The sequence below is a fragment of the Pyxicephalus adspersus genome, unplaced genomic scaffold (assembly GCF_032062135.1).
Source record: "Pyxicephalus adspersus unplaced genomic scaffold, UCB_Pads_2.0 Sca3, whole genome shotgun sequence".
NCBI classification, from domain to species: Eukaryota; Metazoa; Chordata; class Amphibia; order Anura; family Pyxicephalidae; genus Pyxicephalus; species Pyxicephalus adspersus.
In genome coordinates this window covers 50,624-71,325 of record NW_027317010.1, presented here as the reverse complement: position 1 = coordinate 71,325, position 20,702 = coordinate 50,624, and the positions used below count along the sequence as shown (strand labels likewise).

Genomic DNA, 20,702 nt, shown 5'->3' with positions numbered 1-20,702 from the left:
ATTCCAACGCCAGAGAAGACTAGCTCCAATCAAGAGAGACCTCCAAGAACCCCTGGTGAGACTGTTCCAGGAGATATGGGTCTTAAAATAAATAATAAGACAAATTAATAATAAGACTGTTTCAGACTGTGAAGAGACGCAAGGCCTAGGGAGGGGCCAAAGAGGGCAGCAAGGTCCAAGTGGCCTTTGAGTGGATTGAGTTGAAAACATGTAAACTATTTTCGTTGCCAAGGGTTAGGAGGTACTGCTGCTAGTTGTCCATTAACCAATGAGCCATTGCCATGCAATCTTCTGAAAAAGGTGGTGTGTATTGCAGCTAGTCAAAGCAATTTTGAGAAACAAATATGTGTTATGTTAGTTGATGAAAAAGCTGTCACTCTTTGCTGGACTCGGTAAACATTGTAACTCTGGTAAAAGCTGAATTTGTGTTCACTCCAAATACCAACCTAACACTATAGGGGTCATTTGTGTGCATGGTGATACAAGTGACTACCAGACTGCCATGGTTGAACTCGCTACCTCTGCTTGTTCTCCATTGGTCAGTTAGAAAGAGACAGCCAGACAACAAGTGTTGCAAAGCCTGCACTTTAAGGGGCTATTTATAAAGGAGTGAATCTGACATCTCTGGTGGAGAATATTCCAAATCCATGTGTTTCAGGGGCAGCAAGTATGCAGGCCTTGCTGCAGCTGCATCTTCCCCTGCTGCCATCAAAGTTACCAAGTGAGCTGTATGGGAAATATATCTTCCACTCCATGCTTGCTGGGCCAACTGTCAGTTGTCAAGTGCTCCTTGCCAGAAACCGAGTTCTGCAGGGCCACGAACACAATGCTCCGCACGTGTTCCTGCAAAGCAGGAACACATTTTAGTACAAAATACTGTTGCTTAGGCATAACGTACTGTGGGTTCGTGCAGAAGAATGCATAACGGAACACATTGGAGTCCACCAGCTGGTAAGGGAGGTGGTAGCTGATGCTATCAGCTGTGCAATTGCTGCATTGATTAGCTTTGTTTTGGGGTTATTTGGGACATATTTCCTCTTGTGTTCCAACATCTGGGGGATGGAAGGTTAGATGCTGCTAATGCTAACCAGGGAAATATTGAATTATGAGGTAGAAGGTGTAGGGGATGGCCATGATGCCTGGTCTTGACTGCTAGCAATGCGACAAACACCAGCCGATTTGCGATACAGCTCCTCCTCACCGCTGGAGTCTGAAAACTGTAAAGCTCAGCTACATGCCCCACTCAAATTGCTGGCAGCAGCACAGGGTCTCTTGGTGGCAGAAGGAGGAAAGGCAGCGGAGGAAGATCTAGCAGCTTGCTTCTGGGGCGGAGGTCGATGCACAGAGCTCTGTGCTTTGCCCAGGTGTTCCTGTCAGGTTAGTGGGTGGTGGGTTTTTAAATGAGTGCTTAAATTAGTGTTGTTGTTCAAGTTCGGGTCGTCCTCATGTTCGACCCGAATATGGCTGCATTCGACAAACCTGAATTCGAATTTCCCAGAATGCACTGAAACATTTGGGCAGGGTGGGCAACTCCCCCATGCCCTCCAATTACAGCAGGGATGCCCCCTCCATCTTTGTTGTGTCAGACAGCCGATTGGCTGTCTGTCACAAGCATGGAGTGGAAGATATATTTCCCATACAGCTCACTTGGTAACTTTGATGGCAGCAGGGGAAGATGCAGCTGCAGCAAGGCCTGCATACCTACCTCCGCCCAGAGCGCATCGCCATGCCATCTCCTCCTCCACCTCCACTTCCACCTCCTCCTTTGACTCTTGTGCCTCAACCTCTTCCTCCAGGGACACGTTGCTGTGGAGACCTAGCGCCAGCACCTCCCATTCGGCAGCATCTGTTCACCACCAGCACCAACCTGCAGTTTGCTATTTTGGTGCACAATTCCGTCGTTGCCACGCAGTCCTGAAGTTGCAAAGCCTGGGTTCCCTCAGCCACACGGGCACAGCCATTCTAAGTGCCTTGCGGGAGCCGTAGGACATATGGCTAACTCCCAACAGACTTTAGCCAGGCAAGGTCATGTGTGACAATGGGGCCAATCTGCTGGCAGCCCTGCGTTGTGGAAACTCACACATGTACCTTGCCTGGCTCACGTCGTGAACCTTATACTACAGCGCTTCCTTAAGAATTACCCAGGCCTCCAGCCGCTGTTACACTAATGCCGTCCATACTCCGTCTCAGAGCCCACCGCCTCCTCCTCCTGCTGTAAATGAAGCTGCAACGTGCCCAGTACCTAACTTTAAATGCCAGACACTAATGCCGTCCATACTCCGTCTCAGAGCCCACTACCTCTTCCTCCAGCTGTAAATGAAGCTGCAATTTGCCCAGTACCTGACTTTAGATGCCAGAAACAAATGCCGTCCACACTTCGTCTCAGAGCCCACCGCCTCCTCCTCTAGCTGTAAATGAAGCTGCAACCTGCCCAGTACCTGACTTTAGATGATAGAAACGAATGCCATCCACACTTCGTCTCAGAGCCCACTGCCTCCTCCTCCTGCTGTAAATGAAGCTGCAACCTTCCCAGGACCTGACTTCAAATTCCAGACACTAATGCCGTCCATACTCCATCTCAGAGCCCACCGCCTCCTCCTCCAGCTGTAAATGAAGCTGCAACCTGCCCAGTACCTGAATTTAAATGCCAGACGCTAATGCCGTCCATACTCCGTCTCAGAGCCCACAGCCGCTTCCTCCAGCTGTAAATGAAGCTGCAACCTGCCCAGTACCTGACTTTAGATGCCAGAAACGAATGCCGTCCACACTTCGTCTCAGAGCCCACAGCCGCTTCCTCCAGCTGTAAATGAAGCTGCAACCTGCCCAAAACCTGACATTAGATGCCAGAAACGAATGCCGTCCAAACTTCGTCTCAGAGCCCACCACCTCTTCCTCCAGCTCTAAATGAAGCTGCAACCTGCCCAGTACCTGACTTTAGATGCCAGAAACGAATGTCGTCCACACTTCGTCTCAGAGCCCACCGTCTCCTCTTCCTGTTGTAAATGAAGCTGCAACCTGCCCAGTACCTGACTTTAAATGCCAGACACTAATGCCGTCCATACTCTGTCTCAGAACCCACTGCCTCCTCCTCCTGCTGTAAATTAAGCTGCAACCTGCCCAGTACCTGACTTTAAATGCCAGACACTAATGCCGTCCATACTCCGTCTCAGAGCCCACCGCCTCCTCCTCCTGCTGTAAATTAAGCTGCAACCTGCCCAGTACATGACTTTAGATGCCAGAAACAAATGCCGTCCACACTTCGTCTCAGAGCCCACCTCCTCTTCCTCCAGCTGTAAATGAAGCTGCAACCTGCCCAGTACCTGACTTTAGATGCTAGAAACCTTGTAATATGCAGCACAGTATACAAACTATATACGGCAGTATACACTGCGTCTGTGTGTCTGTCTTTCAGTACAAGTGTTATACTGTGCATGCGTTCAGGGAGGGTACTCTGACTCTGGCTATGTGTATGTAACACACGTATGTATGTATCTATCTATCTATCTATCTATCTATCTATCTATCGGTGAAACACTCAAACTGAGTACAGTAGTTTTCAGTACTGCACCAATACAGTACAAGGAAGTAGCGGGCTTTTCAAGCCAGTATGATAAACCAACCTGGACCACCTGTTTGTTCGGCTCACTTAGGTGCTGAGCCACAAATGTCTGGTGACATGAAACACGTCCATGTCTGTTGGATTCAAAGCTGGTGACGTTCTAGAGTACCACATTCCTAATGTGAGCTGGGACATCATTGAAGGGAATTTGGACAGGGCCACACTGGCAGATTTCCCCCCACTGTATGTAATTGACATGCACTTGCACTTACGTTTCAACCTGCTCTCCAGGGTTAAAAATGCCACCCATTCAAATCAGCTGGCTCATCAGAAGTGTAGGAAGAGCAGGAAGAGGCTCTGAGACAGAGCGGGCACCACTTTGGTAACTGGCATCCAGAGTTGGGAACTGTACAGGCGGCATCCGATGGGAGAGTCTTGACATGTCTTTTTAAATGTATTTATAGGCTGTAGAAGCTCTCCACCGACCCGAATAACAACCTGAATTTTTCCCCCATTGACTTTAATGGAGTTCGAATTCGGCATTCGACGACCCGAATAATTATGCATTATTTGGCCGAATAGCGGTCGAATCGAATAGCGACCTATTCGACCAACACTAGTGCTCATGCCTCTTGTTTCAAGTTTGTTTGGGTTTTGTCTCGTTTCAAGTGCTGAGCACACAGTTTGCAAATGACCATAGTGTTGTCATCACTATGGACAGTAAAAAATGCCCACACGGGCGAATTGGGCTGAAATAGGCTCTGGAGCTGGTGCTCGTGGTGGCGGTCCGCGGTTGTTGAAGCATAGCTGTGGTGACAGCTGCCGACGATGGACAACTATGACTTGCCTCACTGGTACATGAAGACTACAAAGTGTTGGCAGCTTTTACCCTCTTCCTCCTTCTCCCCCTGCCGACAGGAAGCAGCGGACTTTTGGAGCAAGTTTGAATTGGCTCGTCTGGCCCAGAGTGCTTAGGTGAAAAGTAAGAGGAGGAAAAGCCTGTGAACTGACTCTCTTCATCAGATGACTGAAACAACAATCTTGAAGGAATACTTGTAGCTCTGCCTCTCCAACCCCACTCGGTGGGACTCCTCTACATACTGCCGTACACGTGACTCGCCAGCATAGGAGGAAAAACTAGGAGGAACAGGTCTATCAGGGACTGTAGTTTGTGTCCCTTGTGAGGGACTGTGTCTGGGCCTGGGAGGAAGAGGGTGTGCAATCACTTGACCCAGGCTGGGTAATGTACTCTACTACCTGTTCTTCAAGGCGCGGTAATAATAGACGCACACCACCACCAACTCTAAAATGTCTAAGGTCCAGCTGTTCTCGGGTCTGCAGTTAAAAACAGACATATACTGCTTTGCTTGCCACCCCTGGCAAAGCTACCCCTTCCTCTTTGGCTAGACATAGTTGCAATGTGTGTGTGGCTTCACACCCTGCAAAATACTTTGGAGCTAATATGCTTCACAAAGTGTAAATTTTTACAGTAAAATTATTTTTTTCTTTTGGGGGGGTTTACCCAAAAATGCAAGTGCGCTGTGTGTGTTGTATGCGGCACTTTCCTTCAGCCGTGACGCTTGTAATATGCAGCACAGTATACAAATGTGACGTCCGTCACTGCGTCTGTCTGACTGTCTTTCAGTACAAGTGAGATACTGTGCACGCTGTCAGGGTACCCTGGCTCTGGCTACCTGTATGTAACACACTGACTGATTTACTATCTGTCTAACAGGGAAACACTCTACCTATCTGAGTACAATGGATTACAGGACTGAAGCAATACAGTACAATCCAACAATCTATCTGAGTAATAGTGAGTGTGATACAATCTATCTAGCTACAAAACTTTTATTTTTACTTGACTTTGACAATGCAAGTCAAGCACAGAAAGGTTGTGATGCTATCAGCAAATCTGTCAGGAGTGGTAAATGCAGGCATGCCTTCGCCTTATATAGGCCAATGGCTGCCTGTGTGGCATGCAGTGACAGACAGCCAATCGGCTGCCTGCCACCACAAAGATGGAGGAGAGCATCCCTGCTGTTATTGGAGGGCCCTAGCATTATGTGGTAGGGCCGAATTCGAACACGCGAACACACAATATTTGGTTGGGGTCTACCCAAATTCGAACAGCCATATTTGGGTTGAACATAAGGAGGGCCCAAATTCAAACCCCAACACCACTCTGGATTATTTGATATCTAGAAGCCCTCTTTAATAAGTGAGTGAACTGATGTCTGCACACCAACACCCTGAGAGTGAGTACAGGAAGTAAAGAGCAGTAATACCATCATCATTCCCTTTACTGTCACCAGCTCAGCTTTCTGTTTAAATAAAGCTTAAATAAAAATGTTTAAAATGCCCCATAACATATGTATAAGACTTTGTAAAAGCCAGAGTTCTATTCTGAAGGGGTTGGGAGCAGTAAACACTGCCGCAGGTTTCACTCATCCTTACTCTGTACATCATCTGTACACATGTTATAGAAGGGCAAAGCCTGCAATGTCACCTTATATATTCCCCCAATGACAGGGGCACTTTAAGGGGGGTATTTATAAATAAATCAATCTGACATCTCTGGTGGAGAATTTTCCAGGTTCATGTGTGGCAGTGATTGATTCTCCACCAGGGAGTGTTCCAGTGAATGTCAGATTCACTGCTTTATAAATAGACCCCTAAGTGTAGTTTTCTAAATAACAATGTGACTGAATCTTCTGGTTGTCTGGTAAATGGGGAGTTTAGGTGACCCCACTTCTGACACCAAGAGAACAGGACCAGTCTGGTGCACAAATCATTGTTGTGATGATGAGCTTTGTCCCCTAATCTATATAGTAGTTAATTGGTGTTTTCAATTTTATTGAAAAAATTGTGTATTATGTCATTGTTGGAATTTACCTCATTAGCATTCTGATACTTTGACCTACAACAGGAATTTACTGAGGAAGTTTTCAGGTGTAAACTTTTACTGACAACTTTTCAGAAGACTGATTTGGAAAATATTATACTTTACATTGGGGACAGCCCCAGCTACAGTGCAGATTGCAGGGAACTAACAAACCCTTCACATGTTTGCCATCTCCAGGTACGGAAAAGGGGAACAGCAAGTGACCCCCCCCCCCCACTAGTTCAGAACAAACCTCACACTTTCTATCAACAGTGAACAAAATCAACAAAAACACCTGTACTCCAAATATAAGTGGGAGTTTAATAATGGTTTATAGGAATCCAAAACGTTCATTTAATAAAGGGACCCCAGAGATTTACCATGCCCCTTAGTACAGGATCCATTACTAGAAAGGGTAACATGGCCCAGAAATAATGACACTGACTAGTGTTGGTCGAATAGCTCACTATTGGATTCGACAGCTGTTCGATCGAATAGTGAGAAATTCTTTGGGTGATCGAATGCCGAATTGTGAGAATTTGGTTTTTTTTAAGGCTCTTTTAAGGGCTGCAAGAGCAATCAGATTGCACTTGCAGCCCTTAAATGTATGTGTTGTTGAAGAGGGTTTCTCAATCAAAAAACACACATTACAGCGCTGCAACAGCCGTGCTGTGCTTCTACTATGTATTCTTGGATAGAGTTTCTCTATCTAAGAATAGGGGGCACTACAGGTGATGACTATGTACAAGTCCCCATTCATCATCACTTGTAGTGCCTGGACATTGTAGTAGAACTGCAGAGGTAATCTGCAGTTCAGTTTCCCATGTGACGTCATGTGGGAAACTGAACTGCAGATTACCTTTGCAGTTCCACTACAATCTCTGGACACTACAGGGGATGAATGGGGACAAGTCCCCATTCATCCCCTATAGTGCCCTGTATTCTTACTCTATCCAAGAATACATAGTAGAAGCACAGCATGGGAACAGCGATTGCTGTTGCAGCGCTGTACTATTTATTCTTGAATAGAGTATCTTGGATTCTCTATCTATAATACAGGGCACTACAGGGGACAAGTCCCCATTCATCACCTATAGTGGCCCGAGATACCGCAATGACAGGAGGATTCCCATGGCTGCATAGCCGCGGGTATCATACTGTCATTGTGGGAAAACCTGCAAAAAAAAAGGTATTTAAAAAAAAATCAATAAATTACTATTAATTTTTATAATTTTTTTAAACAGTTTTTACAATTTTTTTCCCCGAATTTTTACAGTTGAATCCCGTGTTTTTCGGGTTGGGTCTATCCGAATTCGAAAAGCCATATTCGGGTTGAATATAAGGACAGCCCGAATTGGAACACCAACACTAACACTGACTCTTAAAAAAGAAATAAACACAACACAACACTTCCCAATGTTTCCTTTTATGTCCCTAGAATAAATTTATGTCTATAATGATGTCCAGAAATGTCAATCAACATCAACAATGTCAAGTTCCAACCGCCAATTATCATGGAGACCACCAATGCTACATGATTAATGTCTGGACAGATATTTTTGGAGCATTTCCCAGATATTTTTGGCACCTGCAGAGAGCCATCCAGATGTGTGAGACAAATCTGAATCTTCATATGTAAGGGTGAAAAAGCATGGATGAATATTATGGAACATTTTTTTCCCAACAGTGAAAAGAGGACACAGAAGCCTGGTGTCAATAAAAGGGGTGGGGGGTTGTGGTTTTTATGTGGGTTTAGTCCTTTGGTATGGTCGCAAGGAGAATTTGGAGTCGGATATCATTTTATATAGTTTTGCTCTAAGGGCAGCCAGGTGCATTAGTAGCCCAGATGTGGTTACAATGGGAGCCAGGTGCATTTGCAGGCCAGGGGTTGGTGTAATTGGGATCTGGGTGTGGGAGGCTTATTTTATATCTGGAAGCCCCCTTTAAAAGCTGGGTTACCAGATGTCTGCCCACTGTGACATGGCAAAGGGAGTCATCTTGAAGGGAAGATATATTTCTCCACATTTCCTCCCCTATGGGGAAGATTAACCAGCAACAGGTCTACTGGGATTCCAGATCTGGGTTTTGCACGTCACTCAGAAGTGTTCTGATCCATGCCAGAATGTGGGTTTGTCTGGCCATTAATTACTGCAGAGCTGTGAGCAGCAGGTAAAAGGGAAGGAGAGGAAGAAAGCTCTCTGACCCGGGGCACAGGGAAGCTGCCTGTGAGAGCCATTGCTGTATTACATATGAGTAAAGGTTGCCGGAACATTTGTGTTGAGTTGGCTGGGTTAGCCACCAACTGGTAGAGAGGAATCCGCCTGCTGTTTAGTGAGTGACTGACTGGCTAGGATTTAATTTGGCTTGCTTTGTTTTATCTTTTGGCAACCTTTTAATAAAGCTGACTGCGGGTCAGTTTCAAACCTATCTACTGTCTAGAGTGTCTAATGTCTTCATCCACCACTCCTGCAGTCTGAGAGTACCTCTTACCCCAGAAGAGGTGATCCCACAAGAGTGATATACCACATATTGTGCAGGATGCGGGCATCTCTGTAATTGGACTGTAAAATGGAGGATGTGATGAAAGTATTGATTCAGGCCTCTGAGGCCCAGCAGCATGCTACAACAGTGCAATAAGATACCAATCGCCAACAAAATGAAATGATGAAGGTGTTGTCCACTCAGATTTTTGCAATATCAGAGGCCTAGCAATTGGACCTCCTTAAAGTGTCCTTAAAGAGGTAGCTCTACGCCTGGCACAGTTAGGTCGAGACTCTGTCGTACCAGTACAAACTGTCAGTAAAACTATTGGTACAAGTCACGTTCTGCAGAAAATGACAGTGGCTGATGATGTGGAGGCTTACCTTGCTACTTTTGAGAGGATTGTGGTGCGTGAAAGTTGGCCTAAAGAACAATGAGCTGGGATAATTTTGCCATTTTTGACTGGTGAACCCCAAAAGGCCTATTTTAATTTGGAGCCTGAGGCTGCCCTGGATTATGAAAGACTTAAAGCGGAGATCCTTGCACGTGTGGGAGTAACGTTAGCTGTCCCAGCTCAGAGAGTGCACCACTGGGGGTACAAGCCCGGAAAACTGCCCCGTTAACAAATGTATGATTTTATACACCTTATCAGGAAATGGCTACAACCAGAGTGCTTATCGGCTCCAGAGATAACCGAGCGTGTCTCAATGGATTATTATTTACCAGCACTGCCTGCTGATCTGAGGAGATGGGTAACCCATGGAGACCCCAATTCGGTGGACCAGCTTGTGGAAATGGTGGAGCGGTATAGTGCAGCTGAGGACTGGTTAACTATTCCAACGCCAGAGAAGACTAGCTCCAATCAAGAGAGACCTCCAAGAACCCCTGGTGAGACTGTTCCAGGAGATATGGGTCTTAAAATAAATAATAAGACAAATTAATAATAAGACTGTTTCAGACTGTGAAGAGACGCAAGGCCTAGGGAGGGGCCAAAGAGGGCAGCAAGGTCCAAGTGGCCTTTGAGTGGATTGAGTTGAAAACATGTAAACTATTTTCGTTGCCAAGGGTTAGGAGGTACTGCTGCTAGTTGTCCATTAACCAATGAGCCATTGCCATGCAATCTTCTGAAAAAGGTGGTGTGTATTGCAGCTAGTCAAAGCAATTTTGAGAAACAAATATGTGTTATGTTAGTTGATGAAAAAGCTGTCACTCTTTGCTGGACTCGGTAAACATTGTAACTCTGGTAAAAGCTGAATTTGTGTTCACTCCAAATACCAACCTAACACTATAGGGGTCATTTGTGTGCATGGTGATACAAGTGACTACCAGACTGCCATGGTTGAACTCGCTACCTCTGCTTGTTCTCCATTGGTCAGTTAGAAAGAGGCAGCCAGACAACAAGTGTTGCAAAGCCTGCACTTTAAGGGGCTATTTATAAAGGAGTGAATCTGACATCTCTGGTGGAGAATTTTCCAGATCCATGTGATTCAGGGGCAGCAATTGATGCTCCACCAGGGAATGTTTCATTGAATGTCAGATTCACTGCTTTATAAATAGACCCCTAAGTGTGGTTTTCTAAATAACAATGTGAATGAATCTTCTGGTTGTCTGGTAAATGGGGAGCTTAGGTGACCCCACTACTGGCACCAGGAGAACAGGACCAGTCTGGTGCACAAAATTATTGTTGGGATGCTGAGCTCTGTCCCCTCATCTAATTAGTAGATGAATGGTGTTTTCACATTTATTTATAAAATGATATATTATGTCATTGTATTATATTTTTATTTTATAATAATATTTCTTTACATGAGTTGGTGAACCCAGAACCCCGGTCAGATTTATATTGCTTTATATTTGTTCGTAATTTTTCCGTTGTCTCAGAAAATCACTTCTATCACTTCTGTTATACTTACAGTAATTCCTCTATTTGGCTGGTTGTCACAGCTTTCATCAGATCTCTGAGATGAGGACCCTGCAGATCATTATCAGACAGATCCAGTGTCCTCAGTGTCCGGTTATTTCTTATTCCAGATGCCAGGTCGGGGCAGGAACTGTCATCCAAGTTATTCCCTGCCAAGCTATAAGAAGAGATGAATGTCAGTGTGTGTATGGAGATGGGGTGCACATTGGGATGGAATTTAGCTCATTAGCATTCTAATACTTTGACCTACAACAGGATTTTTCAGAAGACTGATTTGGAAAATATTATACTTTACACTGGGGACAGCTCCAGCTACAGTGCAGATTGCAGGGAACTAACAAACCCTTCACATGTTTGCCATCTCCAGGTATTACCATTTATAATAATTTGGACTTCAGGAAATCAAGTTTTAGGTAAACAATTAAATGAGCTTCTTTAATATATATACTATTACTGTATTTATATATTATTATATTCACAAGAAAACCATTTTCAACAGCTTTTTACGCTTTTTTACTCGTTTTCTATATCTCTATATATATTCTTCACTGAATATCACAAAATGACTGGTATATATATTTATTGTCTATATGTTCATTGATGTATAATTGTATTTATCTATATCCTCCAATGTATCTATATATGAGTATAGAGCACACCATTATCTTTGTCCTCTCAACAAGAATGTGAAAGACTACAAATAGTTTGATATGCTTTCAGTTATAATATAATATATTTTTGTATTGTATCATGTCTGCCCTATATTACACTAGCAGTATGCTAGTACATCCTTTTGAGATTATTTTTTTCTAACAACATACACATTTTTATCTTATTGTATGTTTTTGTTGTCTTTGTCAGTTTGGTATTCAAGTACCCTCCCCTGAAGAAGCTAAATAAGGTGAAACGCGGGTCAGAAAAAAATTTTTTATTGAGACAATCCTGGGTAGCCTCTATGAAAGTATATGACAAACCTTTCATGTTATTGTAACACCTCACAGTGTGTACTTTCCATGTTAGTCTCAAGTAAACTGTATATGATTATGCAAAACATATTTTTTTTTTGTTCTTCTCACTATTTTAAACATCTCCAGGTATAGAAAAGGCGAACAAAAGGTGCCCCCCCCCCCCATTTTTTTAAGAACAGACCTCTCACCTCCTCTCAACAGTGTGGGCTATAAAGAGGAGGTAAACAATGTTCACCAAATATATGTAGGGATCTGTGTATGGTTTATAGTAATCTAAATGCCTTCTGTAATAAAGAGCCCTAGAGATTAATCCCCCCCCCAAGTACAGGATCTATTACCTGAAAGGGTCACATGAGCCAGAAATAAAGATACCAATACTCATTCTTCCCAATGTTTTCCTTTTTATGTCCCAGAATAAATGTAAATCCACATCCATAATGACAAGATCCAGCCACAAATTATCCTGGAGACCACCCACTGCTACATGATAAATGTCTAGACAGATATTTTTAAAGCAGTTTCCAAGTTTCCAGATTTTTTTGACACCTGCATAATGCTCCCCTGTGATTTGTGAGGCAAATCTTACTCCTCATATGTTCAGGTGAAAACAAGGATGAATATTATGGAACATTTCTTCCCAACGGTCAAAGGAAGAAGCCTGGTTTTAATAAAAGATGTTGGGGTCATTATTTTAATGGGGGTTTAGTCCTTTGGTGTGGTAGCAGGGACAATTTGAAGTTAGATATTCTAGTTTTTCCCCAAGGGCAACTAGGTGCATAGGTAGCTCAGATGAGGACCAAAGAGCAGCCAGGTGCATTTTCTGGCCAGGGCATTGTGTATTTGGGATCTGGGTGTGCGAGGAGTATTTCAGAGGTTGAACTAAGTTGTCACCCTTTAAGTCCAAGTCAAATCCAAAGTCATTGACACCAAGTCCAAAGTCAACTCTCAAGTCACCAAGAATTCTTCCAAGTTAAGTCCCAAGTCAAGTCACTTCATTTATCCCCATTTGTCGCCATATAAAAACAGAGGTCTGATCCTGTTCTTGAACACAGGATCGCATTCTAAGGCCACGGTGGTGCCTTTCTTCCTTCCCCCTTCAGCTGTCAGTAGAGAAAGCAAGTCACAGTCCCTGGGGAAATCCTTAAATCGAGTTGCCAGTCATTCATTAGGTGACTTAAGTCGGACTCGAGTTCAAGTGGCGCAACTTGAGTTCCAACCTCTAGATTAGTTTTGTTTGAGATCTCACTATTCGATTCGACCGATTTTCGCTCGAATAGATCTATATTGTTCGGGTGATTGAACGTCGAATTTGAACACCATTAAAGCTAATGGGGGTAACTTTGGTTTATTGTTCTGGACTGTGTAGAGCTTTCACAGCCAACAAATACATTTATAAGACATGTCAAGACTTCCACACCTCTGCACAACACTGTACAAGTCAAGAGAAAAATCAGGATGGCTTTTTTTTCTGTTGCTGCAAGGCTATTTTATGGGGCAGTCAAGTAAACATGCAGATTTTATACAGGCTTCTGAGTAGAGGCAGAGAGGGTTCCGAGGGGTTTCCTCCGGTCCAAAAGTCAGCTGCAAGGTTTCCCTGCTCCGTTACAAGCCATACACAGGCTTCAGAGTACAGGCAGAGGGCCCTAAGGGGTCTCTTTCAGTCAAAAAATTAGACAGTTACACAGCTCTGTTACAAGTTATATAGGTATCACAGGAGTGGGGACCGCATTGTTAACTGGAATCTCGAGCTGGGTGTAGTCTATCGTCAATGCCCCCTAGAAGTCTGTAATACAATTTTTGCAAGGGTAAACATTGGGAGTATTTATGACTCTTTTAAGGTAGCCAAATGTCTCGTCATCTAATTAGTTATATGCATGAATGGATGAATGAGATTCCCACTGTCCCTACCTACTATCTAGCGAAAACAAAGCCAAGGGAACGGGCATGGCAGAATCAGCGGGGAAGAAGACCCTGTTGAGCTAGACTCTAATCTGCAACTGTGAAGAGACATGACTTATGTAGGATAAGTGGGAGTATGAAGAGGTTAAGGCTGTAGATGCTCCAACTATTGGTGAATGTGAAGTGGCTGAGGCTTCCCCTCACATGCACAATGTAGGGTTCACAGCTATTGGACACATTGCTGAGTAGGGGATTGCCTTTTCCTATGTGCTAGCTGTAACTTTGTAAAATGCGGCATGGACAGCATTGGTAACTGGCATCTAAAACAGGGTACTGGGCAGGTAGCAGCAGTAATAGCAGGAAGAGTAGGCGGTGGGCCCTGAGACAGAGCGTGGATGGCATTTTTAACTGGCATCTAGAGCTGGGTGAAGTGCATCATCAATGACACAAAGAAGTGTGTAATACAATTTATGTAAAAAGGAGTACTGGGCAGGCGGCAGCAGCAACAGCAGGAGAAGGAGGTGGTGAGTCCTGAGACGAAGTGTGGACGGCATTGGCAACTGGCATCCAGAGCTGGGTGTAGTGCATCATCAATGACACCCAGAAGTGTACTGTTTTAGTGAATGGAGTACTGACAGGCGGCAGCAGCAGCAGCAGCAGGAGAATGTGGTTGGCCTTTTTTGATAGCTAGCAGGTGGTATCTAAATTTTTTTTTGTAATTTTTTGGAGATACATACAGAATTTTTTCTGCCTTTTTTGATAGATAGCACGTGGAATGTAGCAATGGATAGCATAGCAGAATGAAATATCTGTATTTTTTTTAGAGAAATAGAAATTATTCTGCATTTTTTGATAGATTCCTCTATCAAAAAAGGCAGAACAATTTCTGTATTTCTTTCAAAAAATGGAGACATAAAATTCTGATACTGCTTGCTATCTATCGAAAAAGGCAGACAAAACCTGTATTTCTCTCCAAAAAATACAGATATTTAATTCTGATACCACTTGCTATCTATCAAAAAAGCCAGAAAAATGTCTGTATTTCTCTCCAAAAATTACAGGTATTTAAATCTGAATCGAAACGTCATCCCTTCCTGCAGCCTCTGTTCTGTGTCGTGTCCATGCTGCACCATCATCTGTTCCAGCAGGCATATGATGGGGATGGTGTCACTGACACAGGCCTGATCCCTGATCCCTGCCAATACATTGCACAAGTCCCCAATTTACAGCCACTCCGCAGGGCTGAAGAAAGGTAGTGTAGGTATACGTCTAAAACGAACAGAGTCTTCCACGTAATCCACCACCAATTTCTGTTGTTCAGCCAGTGAGCCCCTGCAGCATGTAAAAGGTGGAATTCCAATGAGTGGCCACATCACAAATTAACTGGTGCATCAGCAGATTGAGGTTTCACTGTAACTCCACCAATCAGGCACTAGCTGTGTACAACTGGCGGAAATGTGCTGACAACTTTCTGGCGGGAGGCCTGGGTAATTCCCAAGGAAGCGCTCTACTATGAGGTTCATGACGTGAGCCAGGCAAGGTACATGTGTAAGTTTCCCACAACGCAGGGCTGCCAGCAGATTGGCCCCATTGTCACACACAACCCTGCCTGGCTGGAGTCCGTGCGGAGTTAGCGATATGTCCTCCTGCTCCCATGGGGCATTTAGAATGGTTGCGCCCGTGTGGCTGAGGGAACCGAGGCACCGCAAACTCAGGACTGCGTGGCAACATCTGACTTGTGCACTGAAATAGCAAACTGCAGGTTGTTGCTGGCAGTGAACAGATGCTGGTGAATGGGAGGTGCTGGGTCTCCATGGCAAAGTGTCCCTGGAGGAAGAGGTTGATGCACAAGATTCAAAGGAGGAGGTAGAAGTGGAGGTTAAGGAGGAGATTGCATGGCGATACGCTCTGGGCGGAGCTAGGTATGCAGGCCTTGCTGCAGCTGCATCTTCCCCTGCTGCCATCAAAGTTACCCAGTGAGCTGTATGGGAAATATATCTTCCCACTCCATGCTTGCTGGGCCAACTGTCAGTTGTCAAGTGCTCCTTGCCAGAAACCGAGTTCTGCAGGGCCACGAACACAATGATCTGCACGTGTTCCTGCAAAGCAGGAACACATTTTAGTACAAAATACTGTTGCTTAGGCATAACGTACTATGGGTTCGTGGAGAAAAATGCATAACGGAACACATTGGAGTCCACCAGCTGGTAAGGGAGGTGGTAGCTGATGCTATCAGCTGTGCAATTGCCGCATTGATTAGCTTTGTTTTGGGGTTATTTGGGACATATTTCCTCTTGTGTTCCAGCATCTGGGGGTGGAAGGTTAGATGCTGCTAATGCTAACCACAGAAATATTGAATGATGAGGTAGAAGGTGTAGGGGATGGCCATGATGCCTGGTCTTGACTGCTAGCAATGCGACAAACAGCAGCCGATTTGCTATGCAGCTCCTCCTCACCGCTGGAGTCTGAAAACTGTAAAGCTCGGCTACATGCCCCACTCAAATTGCTGGCAGCAGCACAGGGTCCTTTGGTGGCAGAAGGAGGAAAGGCAATGGAGGAAGATCTAGCAGCTTGCTTCTGGGCCGGAGGTCGATGCACAGAGCACAGGTGTTCCTGTCAGGTTAGCGGGTGGTGGGTTTTTAAATGAGTGCTCATGCATCTTGTTTCAAGTTTGTTTGGGTTTTGTCTCGTTTCAAGTGCTGAGCACACAGTTTGCAAAGATCAGCAAAGGTAAGATAAGACACAGTGTTACACACTAGCCATCCAGGGAATAAATGGCAATTTTTAAAACTTTGATTCTGTATTTATTGGGGTTTGTTTTTAATTATTTTGTATTTGATTGGATACGGGAGTTTCAACACCTCTGCCCCTATAAAGTGACAACAATGGCTGCACCTTTTGACAGAGCAGAGCTGATTAACCTAATCCTTTCCATCCAGAGGTGTGAGGCAAATCTTACTCCTCATATGTCCAGGTGAAAACAAGGATGAATATTATGGAACATTTCTTCCCAACGGTCAAAGGAAGAGAGAGAAGCCTGGTTTTAATAAAAGAGGTATGGGTCATTATTTTAATGGGGGTTTAGTCCTTTGGTGTTGTAGCAGGGACAATTTGCAGTTAGATATTCTAGTTTTTCCCCAAGGGCAACCAGGTGCATAGGTGCATTGTGTATTTGGGATCTGGGTGTGGGGGGAGTATTTCAGAGGTTGAACTAAGTCGTCACCCTTCAAGTCCAAGTCAAATCCAAAGTCATTGACACCAAGTCCAAAGTCCTTGACACCAAGTCCAAAGTCAACTCTCAAGTCACCAAGAATTCTTCCAAGTTAAGTCCAAAGTCAATTCACTTCATTTATCCCCATTTGTCGCCATATAAAAACAGAGCTCTGATCCTGTTCTTGAACACAGGATCGCATTCTAAGGCCACGGTGGTGCCTTTCTTCCTTCCCCCTTCAGCTGTCAGCAGGGAAAGCAAGTCACAGTCCCTGGGGAAATCCCTAAATCGAGTTGCCAGTCATTCATTAGGTGACTTAAGTCGGACTCGAGTTCAAGTGGCGCGACTTGAGTTCCAACCTCTAGATTAGTTTTGTTTGGGATCTCACTATTCGATTCGACCGATTTTCGCTCAAATAGACCTATATTGTTTGGGTGATCGAACGTCGAATTCGAACACCATTAAAGCCAATAGGGGAAACTCCCACACCTCTGCACAACACTGTACAAGTCAAGAGAAAAATTTTTCTGTTTCTGCAAGGCTATTTTATGGGGCGGTCAAGTAAACATGCGGATTTTATACAGGCCTCTGAGTAGGGGCAGAGAGGGTTCCGAGGGGTTTCCTCCGGTCCAAAAGTCAGCTGCCAGGGTTCACCGCTCCGTTACAAGCCATACACAGGCTTCAGAGTACAGGCAGAGGGCCCTAAGGGGTCTCTTTCAGTCAAAAAATTAGACAGTTACACAGCTCTGTTACAAGTTATATAGGTATCACAGGAGTGGGGACCGCATTGTTAACTGGAATCTCGAGCTGGGTGTAGTCTATCGTCAATGCCCCCTAGAAGTCTGTAATACAATTTTTGCAAGGGTAAACATTGGGAGTATTTATGACTCTTTTAAGGTAGCCAAATGTCTCGTCATCTAATTAGTTATATGCATGAATGGATGAATGAGATTCCCACTGTCCCTACCTACTATCTAGCGAAAACAAAGCCAAGGGAACGGGCATGGCAGAATCAGCGGGGAAGAAGACCCTGTTGAGCTAGACTCTAATCTGCAACTGTGAAGAGACATGACTTATGTAGGATAAGTGGGAGTATGAAGAGGTTAAGGCTGTAGATGCTCCAACTATTGGTGAATGTGAAGTGGCTGAGGCTTCCCCTCACATGCACAATGTAGGGTTCACAGCTATTGGACACATTGCTGAGTAGGGGATTGCCTTTTCCTATGTGCTAGCTGTAACTTTGTAAAATGCGGCATGGACAGCATTGGTAACTGGCATCTAAAACAGGGTACTGGGCAGGTAGCAGCAGTAATAGCAGGAAGAGTAGGCGGTGGGCCCTGAGACAGAGCGTGGATGGCATTTTTAACTGGCATCTAGAGCTGGGTGAAGTGCATCATCAATGACACAAAGAAGTGTGTAATACAATTTATGTAAAAAGGAGTACTGGGCAGGCGGCAGCAGCAACAGCAGGAGAAGGAGGTGGTGAGTCCTGAGACGAAGTGTGGACGGCATTGGCAACTGGCATCCAGAGCTGGGTGTAGTGCATCATCAATGACACCCAGAAGTGTACTGTTTTAGTGAATGGAGTACTGACAGGCGGCAGCAGCAGCAGCAGCAGGAGAATGTGGTTGGCCTTTTTTGATAGCTAGCAGGTGGTATCTAAATTTTTTTTTGTAATTTTTTGGAGATACATACAGAATTTTTTCTGCCTTTTTTGATAGATAGCACGTGGAATGTAGCAATGGATAGCATAGCAGAATGAAATATCTGTATTTTTTTTAGAGAAATAGAAATTATTCTGCATTTTTTGATAGATTCCTCTATCAAAAAAGGCAGAACAATTTCTGTATTTCTTTCAAAAAATGGAGACATAAAATTCTGATACTGCTTGCTATCTATCGAAAAAGGCAGACAAAACCTGTATTTCTCTCCAAAAAATACAGATATTTAATTCTGATACCACTTGCTATCTATCAAAAAAGCCAGAAAAATGTCTGTATTTCTCTCCAAAAATTACAGGTATTTAAATCTGAATCGAAACGTCATCCCTTCCTGCAGCCTCTGTTCTGTGTCGTGTCCATGCTGCACCATCATCTGTTCCAGCAGGCATATGATGGGGATGGTGTCACTGACACAGGCCTGATCCCTGATCCCTGCCAATACATTGCACAAGTCCCCAATTTACAGCCACTCCGCAGGGCTGAAGAAAGGTAGTGTAGGTATACGTCTAAAACGAACAGAGTCTTCCACGTAATCCACCACCAATTTCTGTTGTTCAGCCAGTGAGCCCCTGCAGCATGTAAAAGGTGGAATTCCAATGAGTGGCCACATCACAAATTAACTGGTGCATCAGCAGATTGAGGTTTCACTGTAACTCCACCAATCAGGCACTAGCTGTGTACAACTGGCGGAAATGTGCTGACAACTTTCTGGCGGGAGGCCTGGGTAATTCCCAAGGAAGCGCTCTACTATGAGGTTCATGACGTGAGCCAGGCAAGGTACATGTGTAAGTTTCCCACAACGCAGGGCTGCCAGCAGATTGGCCCCATTGTCACACACAACCCTGCCTGGCTGGAGTCCGTGCGGAGTTAGCGATATGTCCTCCTGCTCCCATGGGGCATTTAGAATGGTTGCGCCCGTGTGGCTGAGGGAACCGAGGCACCGCAAACTCAGGACTGCGTGGCAACATCTGACTTGTGCACTGAAATAGCAAACTGCAGGTTGTTGCTGGCAGTGAACAGATGCTGGTGAATGGGAGGTGCTGGGTCTCCATGGCAAAGTGTCCCTGGAGGAAGAGGTTGATGCACAAGATTCAAAGGAGGAGGTAGAAGTGGAGGTTAAGGAGGAGATTGCATGGCGATACGCTCTGGGCGGAGCTAGGTATGCAGGCCTTGCTGCAGCTGCATCTTCCCCTGCTGCCATCAAAGTTACCCAGTGAGCTGTATGGGAAATATATCTTCCCACTCCATGCTTGCTGGGCCAACTGTCAGTTGTCAAGTGCTCCTTGCCAGAAACCGAGTTCTGCAGGGCCACGAACACAATGATCTGCACGTGTTCCTGCAAAGCAGGAACACATTTTAGTACAAAATACTGTTGCTTAGGCATAACGTACTATGGGTTCGTGGAGAAAAATGCATAACGGAACACATTGGAGTCCACCAGCTGGTAAGGGAGGTGGTAGCTGATGCTATCAGCTGTGCAATTGCCGCATTGATTAGCTTTGTTTTGGGGTTATTTGGGACATATTTCCTCTTGTGTTCCAGCATCTGGGGGTGGAAGGTTAGATGCTGCTAATGCTAACCACAGAAATATTGAATGATGAGGTAGAAGGTGTAGGGGATGGCCATGATGCCTGGTCTTGACTGCTAGCAATGCGACAAACAGCAGCCGATTTGCTATGCAGCTCCTCCTCACCGCTGGAGTCTGAAAACTGTAAAGCTCGGCTACATGCCCCACTCAAATTGCTGGCAGCAGCACAGGGTCCTTTGGTGGCAGAAGGAGGAAAGGCAATGGAGGAAGATCTAGCAGCTTGCTTCTGGGCCGGAGGTCGATGCACAGAGCACAGGTGTTCCTGTCAGGTTAGCGGGTGGTGGGTTTTTAAATGAGTGCTCATGCATCTTGTTTCAAGTTTGTTTGGGTTTTGTCTCGTTTCAAGTGCTGAGCACACAGTTTGCAAAGATCAGCAAAGGTAAGATAAGACACAGTGTTACACACTAGCCATCCAGGGAATAAATGGCAATTTTTAAAACTTTGATTCTGTATTTATTGGGGTTTGTTTT

At 44.8% G+C, this 20,702-nt stretch overlaps 1 protein-coding gene across 1 annotated transcript in view; it reads right to left on the bottom strand.

Moving 5' to 3' along the window:
• Nucleotides 1–20,702, bottom strand: part of LOC140344772 (NACHT, LRR and PYD domains-containing protein 12-like) — an 84,752-nt gene that overhangs the window by 13,922 nt on the left and 50,128 nt on the right. Inside the window, exon 7 of the mRNA XM_072431977.1 lies at nucleotides 10,838–11,002. Within this exon, the coding sequence (XP_072288078.1) occupies nucleotides 10,838–11,002 (165 nt within the window). The remainder of the gene's footprint in view (nucleotides 1–10,837; nucleotides 11,003–20,702) is intronic.